This window comes from Propithecus coquereli, unplaced genomic scaffold, assembly GCF_000956105.1.
Source record: "Propithecus coquereli isolate 6110/MARCELLA unplaced genomic scaffold, Pcoq_1.0 Scaffold108, whole genome shotgun sequence".
NCBI lineage: Eukaryota > Metazoa > Chordata > Mammalia > Primates > Indriidae > Propithecus > Propithecus coquereli.
In genome coordinates, this window is record NW_012134747.1 from 2677655 (window position 1) to 2691019 (window position 13365).

At 37.2% G+C, this 13365-nt stretch overlaps 1 protein-coding gene across 1 annotated transcript in view; it reads right to left on the minus strand.

The window, feature by feature from the left end:
* Positions 1–13365, minus strand: part of PON2 (paraoxonase 2) — a 26514-nt gene that overhangs the window by 6306 nt on the left and 6843 nt on the right. The window contains exons 2-5 of the mRNA XM_012647764.1: positions 12119–12189; positions 5437–5492; positions 801–966; positions 141–267 (exon numbers count right to left, since the gene is read on the minus strand). Coding sequence (XP_012503218.1) covers positions 141–267; positions 801–966; positions 5437–5492; positions 12119–12189 — 420 coding nt within the window. The remainder of the gene's footprint in view (positions 1–140; positions 268–800; positions 967–5436; positions 5493–12118; positions 12190–13365) is intronic.

The following is a 13365-nucleotide window of genomic DNA, read 5'->3' on the forward strand; positions in this document are numbered from 1 at the left end:
TTTTATATATATATATATGTACACACACACACATACACATATATATTAGCTCTCATAAAAAGTGAGAAGACCACCCACCACATGGAGAATATTTGAAAATGCTAGAGATAAATTAGAGAATGAATAAAATGAAAAAGTACCTTGGAAGAAGCTCATGTTTGATTGTTTTCAGATGCAACAGAGAATTTTCTTCTTCTTCAAATTTAAAAATTTCCACTGTATTCTTGAATTCCGGGTGGTTTACAACAAAGAGATAAACTGTGTCATCTGAAGAATTGAAAGAACAGAGTTAATTTACAAGACATAACCACAGGACCTCTGGGCAGACACTGACATTTAAATACCACGGGCAAGGAAAGGTTGAATGTATAAGCTGGTAGAAGACCTAACAGATCATTCTTCTTCCCCATCTTTCCCGTCACTGTCTGTCTGGTGTTATTTCTGATCATTGGTCCCCTGACCTTTAAGAAAGTGTTTCCTGCACCGTATACAGAATTCATACATAATCTGTTTATAGTTTAATTCAGAAATACAGCTCTTTTTAAATACAATGATCATAGGTATATGAAAAGGTTATGAAATCTAAACATTCTTTCAGGTGTTAACTGTTAGAAATTTCAAAATGTAGCACAGCTTATTGCTAGCTGAAGAAGCAAATGAACAACTTGTTTGTATGAAGAGTACAGAAATAATTCATGAGTTAATTGTTCTCTTCCTATAAACATGATCCAAATGTATCTTCTACAGTCATTTCTGAACCATTATATGTTTCTAAACATTGGTAGCTCATTGGCTCTTACCATTGTCTATAAAAGTGCTGATGCCATGTGGATTAAATGAAGCCAAATTAAACCCACGGCTGATTCTTAATTCCAGTGCCCTCGGTTTTTCTTCTTTTAGATCCATCATTAATATTGCCCCAGGCTTATATGGTGCAAAGGTGTGGAGTCCTGGAAATTTTAGACCCTTTCGAAAACAGTAAAAAAGTTAGATAAAAAGGCTTATGTGTTTTTATGGAATAAAGTGGGAACTACACATGAATGACAAATAGAGACTGTGGTTAAAGGTGGTAGCATAAAGCCACAAGCACGCACACACACACACACACACACGCATGCATGCATACAAAACAGAGAGGCGATAATAGAAAAAATATTGAACAGGACCTGGAAAGCTGAAAGCTGAACAATAGCTGATTTTGTTGAGTTGAGACAGAACATCAGGGTTTATTCTCTTCAGAAGGTAACCAGAAGGTTGGTGGGCTAGGAGATTCCAGGCAGAGTTGAGAATGAAGACGATAAACGTTTACAGCCTGACTGTGTAACTCTCAAGCCCCGAGCCTGCAAGCTGCTTCCACAACGCCCGAAGTACTGGTCAGCGGCCGCAGCCAGTACTCCCCTCCTGGCCTCACACCTCCTCTCCAACCCATCAGCAAACCCTGTTGATTTCATCTTGAAAATACATCCTTTTATGAGCACATCAACAGTCTCACCACTGGCTCCATGGCTGCCCTGGTCCAAATCCCCACCATGACGATGGCAACTGCCTCCTAACTGGCCTTCTGCCTCTGTCCTTAACTCCCCACTGTCCACTCATACCTCAGCATCCAGATAACATCGGACCATGTCACACCTCTGATCACAACTCTCTAATGGCTTCCCATCACCCTCCCAATTAAAAGCAAATCTCTTCTAGTGGCCTAAAGGCCCTGTGTGATCAGCCCTTCTCCTCCATCCCACCCAAGACACCTATTTCTCTGCCTTCATCTAGGATGCTTCTTCCTCCTTGATGTTCTTCAACCAATCAAGGACACTTTTGCCTCAGGGCTTTTATACACTGTTCACTCTGCCCGGGAATGCCTTTCCCCCAGACATCTGGGCTCCTTTCCTCCATTTCTTCATATCTGTGCCAAATGTCACCTTCTCAATGAGGCCATCCCTGACCAAAATATCCCCTTGCCCTGGCACATCCTGTTCTCCTTACCCTGGTTTACTTTTCTCCCTTGCCTTTATTGCCATTTGACATACATACATATTCATGCCTACACAAATATTGCGTATTTAGGGAGTGAAGGGCAGAAACAGAAAGGCTAATGAGGAGATCACTGTTGTTCCTGGAGCACAGGTGTGCAGCTCCTCCCCAGGCCTTTGTGCTGCTCTTCTTTATGCCTGTGAGGCTCTTCCTCCCACATCTGCAAGATTCATGCCTCCCCTCCATCTAATCTCTGGGTAAATGTCACTTACCAGAGAGACCTCATCTGCACCCATGCTAAAATGGCAACATGATGCCATCCTCACCACAGCTGTCACGCTCCACTGCCCCACCTTACTTTATGTTTTGTTAAAGCACTGTCACCATCTGACACATATTCACAAGCTCCATTAAAACACAGGCTGGGACTCTGTCTTTTTGTTCACTGCTAGATTCCAGCTCCTGGGACAGTGCCTGACATATATGCATCCTTTCCCCACTGACTCCAAATGTCACCTTTGTCATGTACTAGAGCCCCATTTACACATTGGTCTATTTGGGGACTCTCTGTTTTGGTCTTCTGATCTTTTATGCTTATTTCTGTGCCAGTATACCACTTTTTAAATTATTACAGCTTTATATATAAGATATAGATACAGATATATATGATATATATGGGAGATTACATTGTTCTGAATGGAACATTATTATTATTACATTTTTTTTTCCTAGTACATGGGGGGGTCATTTTATATGTTCATTTTGAATCCAAATATTTCACTGAACTCTCTCCTTTTAGTTCTCATAGTTGAATCTCTTGGCTTGTTTGAAAAACAGGTAATCACATTATCTAAAAATAATGGCAGCTTTGTCCTTTTTTTCCCTATCTTACATTTCTTTTTCTCGTTTCCTTGGGTTATTAAGAACTCTAGTAGATTACTGACAGTTGTGGGGTTGGGCCATTTTCTTCCTGATCTAAACATCAATGGGAATTTGGCTAATGTTTCACCATTAAGACCGATGTTTGCTGTAGGTTTCTGGGAATTTTCCTTCTCTTTCTAATTTGCTTGGAGCTTTTAATCAGGAAGGAGTATTGAATTTTGCTAAATGCTTTTTCAGCATTCACTGAGATGATCTTGGTCTTTTCTCTTTTAAATCAGTTAAGTAATAAATTATCTATCTATCTATAAAATGCTGATTCATCCTTACATTCTTAAAATTCTTCTTGGTAATAATAAATTTTACTTGCACTACTTTATTCAGTTTACTAATACAATGCAGTAATAGTTTATGCAAATTTAAGGACACGATAAAAAAATAAAGTCTTACATTATGCACAAAATTGGACATAATAGGAAATCCTCCAATTTAAAAAAATCTATCTACAATTGCACAATTTCATGGCTGGCAGGCCCAGTAAAGTAGAACAAAGTGGAATTATGCTCTTGCTACATGGCACTGCTACTTCAGCTGTTAATAATCTCCATTTTTTATCAGTGTCCTAAAACAATAGCATGGTTTATATGCACCGGAAGCTCTATCAGATGGTGATCACTATTCATGGTTATTTTAACACTCCCTATTATGTAATCTTTTTTTTCTCTTTTTAAAAATTTATTTTTAATTGTAGTAAAATATACATAACATAAAATTCACCGTCTTCACCATTTTTAAGTGAACAGTTCAATAGTGTTAAGTTCACATTGTTGTTTAAATTTTTTAATATTCTATTCTATGTCATTCAATCCCTCATCAAGTGTGATGTTAGTTTTAAGGTTACCCTCCAACCCATAACTGTGAAATAAATTGGGTTAGATGAGCCAAAATGCTAGGAAGAATAAACAACCCCCACGAAGTACTGGCCTGTGAGCTCTGGAAAATGTTAGAGACAATGCAGAGTAAGTGAAAAGCGAAAAACAGCAGTAAAGTGGGAATGTTTCTAAATTTGCAAAAGAAAAAAAAGAAAAAGGTCAAATAACCAAGAAAAGATAACAGGAAAAAGCAGAAAAAATTCTATTGACATGGTAGACCTTTGCAACTGTAATATGCCCCTAAACTGAAATGATATAGATTTATGTGCTCAGAGACCTCATCCCTCCTACTTCAGATTCATTTCTGTGGGAGTTGTGAGGAAATCTTGATATAGATCAATTCTAGGTCACACAAATCTCCAAGAACACATGCTTGCAAAAAACAAACAAAGATTTGTTTGCAACTACTTTCTACTTTATTCAGAATTTTTGCATCTCTATAAATGAATGGTTTCAACCAGTAGTTCCAGTGTTTTTTCCTAACCCTATAGAAGCATGTGCTTCTAAACGAACCCAGATTCCTGCTATGAATATCACTTCATTCATTCTGTGTTGGCAATTACATGAAACTTTTCTCTTAAAACCTTATTTTTTAATATTAAATGTAAGTATTGGTGTTTCTGCTTAAAGCCCATAGTATTTCTTTTTTCCCTCAATGGTAATAACCTACTGCTCACAGTTCTTCGTATAAAAACCATCAGGAACCTGATGAGTGTTCTGACCTCATTCTCTTCCAAGCTGAGTTCTCTCACCTTTCTGGTAAGTCTAACAACTATTTTATTAGTGTGGTGACTCTCTTCTAAAGTTTCTCCAAGTTTATCACATCCCTCCTGAGTCTCAGAGCTTGAAAATAATGGATGTTGGAAGGGAATAGAATAATTACAGGCAGAGTTTAGAGTGGGATACTTATTCCTCAAGAACAACTAGACCCATGAGGTGCCAAGGACTCGTACCTCTGCCCAAGCTAGAGAGGCAAGTGGTCAGAACCTCCTCATCTGCCCCCTTATCTGGATACCCAATCAGAATGGATATTGTAGGAAGCCAGCATCACACAAGCAGATCACTTTTAAAGTGTTTCTATTGTATGCCCAGAAAGGATATTACTTTTTCTACAGTAAGAATTAAGGCAAAGTGAAGGGTATAAATAAACTCAGTTGATGACTTTCCACTTAAGACGGGCTATTCAGGGGGCAAAAGAAAAAAAGAAAAAGCATCAGCCTTGGTTTGGCAAAGGTGGTATATTGTTTGAAAACAAATAATAATGGCAAGAGTATTTGTTTAAAATTGAATATCTATTGGAAAGAAGGGTAGGTAGATGCTGTATTTAAAATAGTATAATGGTAGTATCGAATATCCATAATAATACCTCAAATATCTTTTTTAATAACACACTCTTAAAACACAGATTGCAATGAAATATTTCATGGCAATGCAGTGGAGAAATAAACAGCAACATATCAATTGGCAAAGAGCCTTCATCTCTACATTAAGAAAGGCTTGAGGAGACGTTTTCCAAGATCCTCTTTGACCTATGTTTCTTTCAGAACATATTTTGGAAAATGGGGAATGTTAAAGGCAAGTTACTGTTCCACAGGTCTTATCAAATGTCCTTATACCTCCTCTGTTGAATTTGGGGAAGGAAGGAGACACTCACCACACTAAAGAAAGCCAGACCATTGGGAAGTATGTCAATATCTCCAGCGCCAGCTTCTGTAAGTTCAAGGAATAGATAAATGTCATGTTCAAATTCTGTTATTTGTTAGATAGAGCATAACTGGGACTTTGTTTACTTTATCAGAGTGTCTGTATCTTTAGGGATGGTTCTAATTTTTTTTCCAAGGAACCATTCTTTTTAATAAATGTCAGTTTAAACCCCCTCCTGAAGTGAACTTCTGACTTTAAATGTTAGATATTTTATGTTTACTCAAATCAAAGTCAAGTTATCACCACATCTCCAGCTACAATACAGAAAAAGTTGACATCTGTATACTCTTATGATAAACATCCAGATGTCTGTATAAAAGTAATTGACATCAGGGGAATATACTTTCAGCAGGAAGGGCTCATAGTCATTTAACCATGCAAATATCCTTGTCCTCTTCTCTGCTCATTCAATCTGAAGCAAACAGACATTTCTCTCATTAACGGAGATAAAACACCTGGGATTACGTATTCCCTCTTTAAAAAACAGTGCCTACTTGTTCTCATAAGCAATGGAACTTTTCTATTTAATCTTTAAATTTAGGCTTTAAATTACAGAAAAAACTAGCAAAAGAAAATTAATGAAAAATACCACACACCTAAGCCAAGTTGAAGCTTCTAACTCCCATCTGTGAGGCAAGCTACAATTACTATTGATTGTTTATTGATTGAATGCAGTACACTCCACACAGCACAGCAAATAATTAGATATAAGACCTTCCCAGCGGTCTCACTGTATAAATTCCACAGACAGATAATAGACCCAAACACAAGAAAAGAGGAATAAAAATGGCTTAGATTAAGCCAAATTATGACACATTCTTTGAGTCCACAAAATCCAATCTTCCCCTTTTAGACCTCTCCAAAGGATTTTTCTAAGATTATTTCTAGGTTGTCAAAACCAAACAGCGTCTATCTATACAACCATTAGATGGTTTTGATTCATGAGTTTACATTTAGCCAGTTGCCCCCAGTTTTGCTTGCTCTATCATAGTGAGAAAAGCAAAATCAAATAAAAATGCCAAGAACTTCACTTTGTAAATATGACCCATCTCCCTGTTCCTCAGGAAGAAGATACATATAAATAAGCTTAAGCATGGTATAGTGGAGGGGTTCTCAACCTGGACCCTATGGATCCCTAAAGAGACACAAATGGGCTTCGAAAAATATACGAACCTTCTGAAATTCTATGCAATGCGCAATGTCTCATGTATGTACAGATGAGAACTTTTCTGTGAAAAGGGTCCTTGACTTTCAGCAGATTCAAAAAAGGATATACAATTTCCCCAAAAAGATTAAGTACCACTAGACTTCAGTCCCACAGTGGTTCTCCACTGGGAATGAGCAGAAATCACAGGAACTCTACACTACATATACATGCATACACATAGACAAGCATTCATGTGAACACACACACACACACACACATGGAATTCTAGTTGAAGTTTTGCTTTTTGGACCCATTTAGTAGAAGTTCAATGAATTAAGACTTGTTTTTCCTGAAAAATTATTTAGTAAAATGTAATTACAATGTATACATGCTTACACACATAGAAAAAAAAGGATATATAGAAAAAAATTAATAATGATTCTTGGAGTGGGAGGATTATAAGTGATTTTTATTTTCTTTATACTTTGTTTAAAATTTTCTATAAATAATAACATTGTTTTAATAATCAGGAAAAGAACAATCCTTTAAAAAGATACTTTTATTTCAACCACACTGTAACTTCTTTCTGTTTAATTCCATTGTCTAATTCCAACGGAAAAAAATGAGTCTTACCTCTGACCTTCTTTGGAATATTTTCTAGAACTATTACCCAATCTCCATTTCTACAGCCACTACCACAATAGGCTTTTATCATCTCATATCACCTCTTTGGTGTGATTACTGCAAGATCGGTCAATGCCGGATAATTTTTTCTACTCTAATTCAATAACAACAATAATAATAGCTACTAACATACATTAAGTGTTTACCAAGTACCAGGCTTTTTGTAAATATCTTGTATATAATATCTCATATAATTTCATAATACTGAGAGGCAATATTATTATCCTTTATTTTAGAGTTGAGAATATGGAGCCTTTGAAAGGTTAAGCAAAGTGCTCGAGGTCACAAACCGAGAAGCTGAGACTCAAATCCTTTGGTCTAACTTGAAAGCACATAGAAAATATTCAAGCTAGCATTCAATGAATATCCTCTGTCAGAACCATCCCCTGGTTGCTCTGTCTAAAGACACTTCACTTTGTAAACTCAATTCCATATGTTGGCTTTTCCCCTAAAAGTTTTGCTTCCATGCTTCTCACCAAATCTTTACCAATCCATATCTTTCACTGTTCTTTAAAACTTCTTTCAAGACCCTTTTCTTTAGAAAATCTTCTAGCTTAGCACATCTAATTTTGATCCCTTCTTATTACTTTGTCAGTTACCTGTGTCAGAGATGGCCAGGTGTTCACTAGTATCCATATTCTCCTTCCTTTTTACCAATAGGCACATGGCAACATAGCTACAGACAACATTTCCCACCCTTTCTTGCTGATAGATGTGGCCATGCATCTAAATCTGGGTAAATAAGATGCGACAATGCAAGATGTATGCAACTACTGGGTAGAATAAAATACAGATAATAGCCATGTAAATTTTCTTTCTACACTTTCCTGCTGGGAAATGATAACAACCAGAGTTCAAGTGTTGGACAAAGACTGAAGCAATAGGTTGAAGACAGTTGTGTTGCTTCATTAGCCTTCGTCCCTGAGTGACCACACACAGCACAGTCATCTAATCACCCTAGGCCACTAGCTTACATTAGGACTCATATATAAAAGAAAAACAAAAAGAAACTTCTCTCTTCTCTAAGCTACTATGACTTTATAACAGCAAATCAGCCTTTACCATACCCAACAGAGTACCCAACATGGAATGCAGCACATTATTTTCCACTCGGTTCACTAGTCAGGTATATTAATCACCCTGCCAAAAGATACCATATTGGGAAAAGAATTTGCAAAAGTCACTTTACCTCTCTGAGCCTCAGGTCCTTATCTCTTATAAAAAGAAAAAAATGTATCTATAGCTTACATTGGTTTTTTTGGTTTTGTTTTGTTTTCCATTTTTTCCCCCATAGTTAGATTGTAAAGTACTTGATGACAAGGGCTACAAATTTTAATGCTTTTTCTTTCAATCTCCCAAGCAGCAGTTATTGTAAAGGTCTTAGCTGCCAAATGCAGAAAACTGTTAGTTAACTCAAGAGAGACAGTCCATTCAAAATTTTGTTTTAGTCCAGTCTCGAAAGGCCAGACATTTTGAAAATATGTTTTTTTTTTAACATTTAAGCCTCACATAAAGTTAAGTAGCTTTTTTTTTTTAATTTCAAAATATTAAAGGGGTAAAAATGTTTTTGTTTACATGGATACCTTGTGTAATGCTTAAGTCAGGGCTTTTAGTGTGCCTGTCACCAGAACAGTGTTCATCATACCCAATAGGTAACTTTCTATCCTTCACCCTCCTCGTACCCTCCCCCTTTCTTGGTTTCCAATGTCCTTTACATCTCTTTGTGCCCATAGCTAGCTCTCGTCATTATAATTTTTACTATGTATATGTTAATATTATGCCAAATCTTGGGTATGTAAAAGCTTAGTTTCTGTTTGTAAAATAGACTGGGAAGGAAAAAAAAATGGAATAAATAGTGTACTTACTTTCACTATTCACTATTCTGTGTGCCCTACAGAAAGCAGACATCCTATATGATATGTAGTCAATAACTATGATTTATTAAAACAGAAAGGTATGATATGATATCATATGTATAAAGCACCTAGGAGTTGCAAATAGTTCATTTCCATTGATCATGAATGCAGCATTGCAGCATGTGTAAGCGTGTGTGTGTGTAATGTTGATGGTGATACAGGGCAAAGAGGAAGGGGTCTCACCTCTTGGATGGATTAGCTGGCCTCAAGTGCACAGCTATGACTGTTTTCAAAATAGAAAGTAAAAAATCGTCCTCTCTACCATTGCTACCTACAACAAGAAGTTGCTTTTGCCTATATGGGAACGTATGTCCAGCACACTGTTATTCCTTATAATCAAAGACCATTGAATAAGCAACTGTTGTTAGAAATATAGAACCACAAGTTATTATTAACCATTATGCATCACTAACATAGCATTCAACAAATGTTCATATGGTATGTGCTAACCACAGGGCAAAAGCAAAAAAGAAAGGAAAAAAAAAAAAAGCACAATTCTAATTAGATCTAAAAATGTATCCCAAATGTGCTTCTAATCACTCATCCTCTCCGCTCTGCTGCCTTTTGAAGTGCCTCAGAGGCATTAAACACTTCACAAGAGGGGCCATAGGTGACATATTTCCTCATTCTTTCCAATTCCAGACAGCAGCTCACACACATCACAACATAAAGGTCACAAACACAGACAGATGCCTGTTCAGAATACAAATGTTGCTGGGCTTGTTTTTCTCTGAGGAGCGCTCCATCCCAGTGAGTCATAACAGGGATACACTTGGCAGTTTGTCCTGTAATGTGTCTGGTTGTGCCCTATTGCCTACTCTGAGACTTGAATTCACAGAAGGTGGGCTTCCCAGGGCTAAGGGCTGTTTAATAATGTGACAATTATTAACTCAGCAGCAAAAGTAACCTAAGAGATCACTGACCCCACCTCCCAACCTTGTCCAACATCCCTTACAGATGCCATCTGGTATGTGCTCAGTGACCAGTTCTCAGGGGGCTCTTCTCTATTGCAGCCAGAAGGCAGGATGAAACTGCTGAGTTACTCGGGACTCCAGAACAACTTTAGTTCTAGAACCATCTGTATGATCCAGCACAGATCTAGTCAATCTGCTACTTGACACTGAGTTTACATTCTCCTGCTAATTGTTTGGGCAACTAAAAGAAGAGAGGAGAAACACCAGCAGAGTTAACCGTTCTAGGTAAGAGGAGATAGGACTGGGAAAATACAAAAGTAACAAGGAGAAAAAGAGAAAGAACACATAGGTAACAGACCTCTCAACAATGAGAGGCAAGCAACAGATTTGTACAAAAACTTTGAAAGCAGAAAAGGTTGCTCTGCCCACTGATGGTTTGTTTTTGCTAAGAGAGTGCTGTGAATCCTGTCTGGAGTGAATGTGCCTACAACTATGAAGTGTTGAGTCTATTAGTGTTGCCAACGCGAGGGCAATTTAGCAATGACTATCAAAATTTTAAACATGTATCCTAACTGAATAACAATCCCAGTGTTAACAATGTATTCTACAGATATACAGTGCAAGAGCAATGATGTTCACTGATTCCTTTGTAGTTGCAAAAAACTGCAACACCCCAAATGCGCATTAAAAGGGGACTGGTTAAATAAATCATGGAAAGGGAAAATATTAAAAAGAATGAGGTAAATCTATATGTGCTGATGTGGAATGAAGCGGGTTGTGGAATATTTATACCAAGATGCCATTTATGGGGACAAAAAGGCATGTATGTATATGCATATATTTGTTTGCATATGCACTGAAATTATCACAAAGGACAAAAAAGAAGCTTTATCTCTGGAGTTATTTCTATGGAGGGTTGGAGAGTTTGCTGAGAGATTTTTGTTTTCTATTTTATATCTTTCTATACTGTTTGAACATACACTGTTTATATGAACTTTGCACAGAAAAATTCTGTGTAGTTGTTAAAAAAAGATCTCTGTGTACTCACATAAATTTTCACAACATGGTATTAAATGCAAAAAGCTGGTTCTGAAATATTATGTATAATTTTACCCCACATATGTTTTTAAAAATTGTATATGTGAGACTATTTATAAGTAGACAGAAAAAGTATGAAAGGACACTCAAAATTTGTTTAACAATGTTACTTATTAGGAGAGGAGTAGGATACTTCCATATAACCTGGATTTTAATTTTTTTTTTTTTTTTTTTTTGAGACAGAGTCGCACTGTGTTGTCCTGGCTAGAGTGTCGTGGCGTCATCCTAGCTCACAGCAACCTCAAACTCCTGGGCTCAAGCGATCCTCCTGCCTCAGCCTCCCGAGTAGCTGGGACTACAGGCATGCGCCACCATGCCCGGCTAATTTTTTCTATATATTTTTAGTTGTCCAATTAATTTCTTTCTATTTTTGGTAGAGACGGGGGTCTCGCTCTTGCTCAGGCTGGTTTCGAACTCTTGAGCTCAAACAATCCGCCCGCCTCGGCCTCCCAGAGAGCTAGGATTACAGGCGTGAGCCACCACGCCCAGCCGATTTTAATTTCTTAAAGACAAAATAAAACATCAAATTTTCTCTCTCACCTCTAGAGAAGAATGTTGCTATAAAGGACTAGAAAAGACATAGTGATAATCTAGTTACTTCCACACTGTGGCTCTTGGAGTAAGATTGTAAACAAAGGGTCCAAGATTTTTTAAAGTACAAAAATACAAAGGCCAACTTTGCCTAAGGTCACCTTGCAAGTTTGTGGCAGAATCAAAACTAGAAACTAGGTGTTTTGACTTCTAACTCTTTTTGTTTCTAATAATACCATGAACCAGCTCTAAGAAAAGCCAGTATTTTTATTGTTCATGGATAATCCAACAGTTGGTGGTCAAACAATGTAAGGTGTTGAACAAACATTTTCACATACATACCAATTCCTTTAATCAGGTGGCAGTTTGGAACGTCTGGGAATTCTACTTCTCTGGAGGCTTTAAGTCGATTTCTGTTAAAAACAAAACAAAACAAAACCTATTTGTTTATGTAGTCCCTGCTTTGTTTCAGAAAATGTTTAAAGAGGCTTGTAGCAACACATAAAACACAGCGTAAATCTAAAGCAGATGAAAGAGAAGATAGAAAAACAAGGGTGGGAACATAAAACAGCACCCGAAATGAAGTTAAAACAAAAGTGCATATCACGAAGTTCTATAGAGTGGTGTGGGTTGTAAGAGAAGCTAATAACTCAACAAATAAAACCTGTAATGCAAGTTCCTACCGATATATAAACACAGTACCAGGTTCTCACAGCTCTGGTGTTGTGGGAAGAGTTCCAGATGCACAACCCAAAACACTGTCTTCTGAAGAGCCAAACAATAAAAAAAGTGACCATAAGCCTCAGTCCCTGAAAGGGGACTGAGAGAAGATGGCACTTTTCGGTGCCTGGCACTCAGAAGACACACACAAATAGTTACTAAGAAATGAGAAGAGAAGGCCCCATCCCCATGACAATATTTACTGGTGTGGGAAGGTTGGAGAGGACCAACTTCTTTTGCAACTACTTTAGCAAAACTATAATACTTGCTATTATTGTTTCAAGAAAACTAAAAAGAAGAAATAATGAGAGAATTTGAATTGTCATAGGGTATCTTCCCCCATCCTTTCCCCCTAGAGGGCCATACAGCAGTTTGGGCCAATACATATGGGATCTATTGTTTCGAAGGCCACATACTATTTATTGGCTTTACCTCTTCTCTTCCATTTTCTCACCTTCTCTGTTCTCTAGAGCCATAAATAATAACAATAGTGCTTGCAGAAAACTTTTACATTTTTCAAAGTGGTTCCTATCACACATTTAAGAGACAAAATAGCAATTTGCCTCCTGTCCCTCTCCTATTTGTAAACCTGACAGCTTCTGGCTTCTAGACACCGAGGAAGGCTTCTAGAATATGGGGAAGGCTACTGATTTCTCAGCAAAATGGAATAAAACCTATGTCTACATAACCCAGAACTCCTGATAGGTTGTACCAACTATATATTTTGGCAATTCGTGTAAAGTTTCTGATTAAAGTGTTAATCAGTATGTATTTGAAATCACATAACTCAAATAGTATCAAATTTCTTGGAACAATATAGCAGTGAAGCAAAGACTATAAGTAAATCAATAATAAATAAATATATAAGT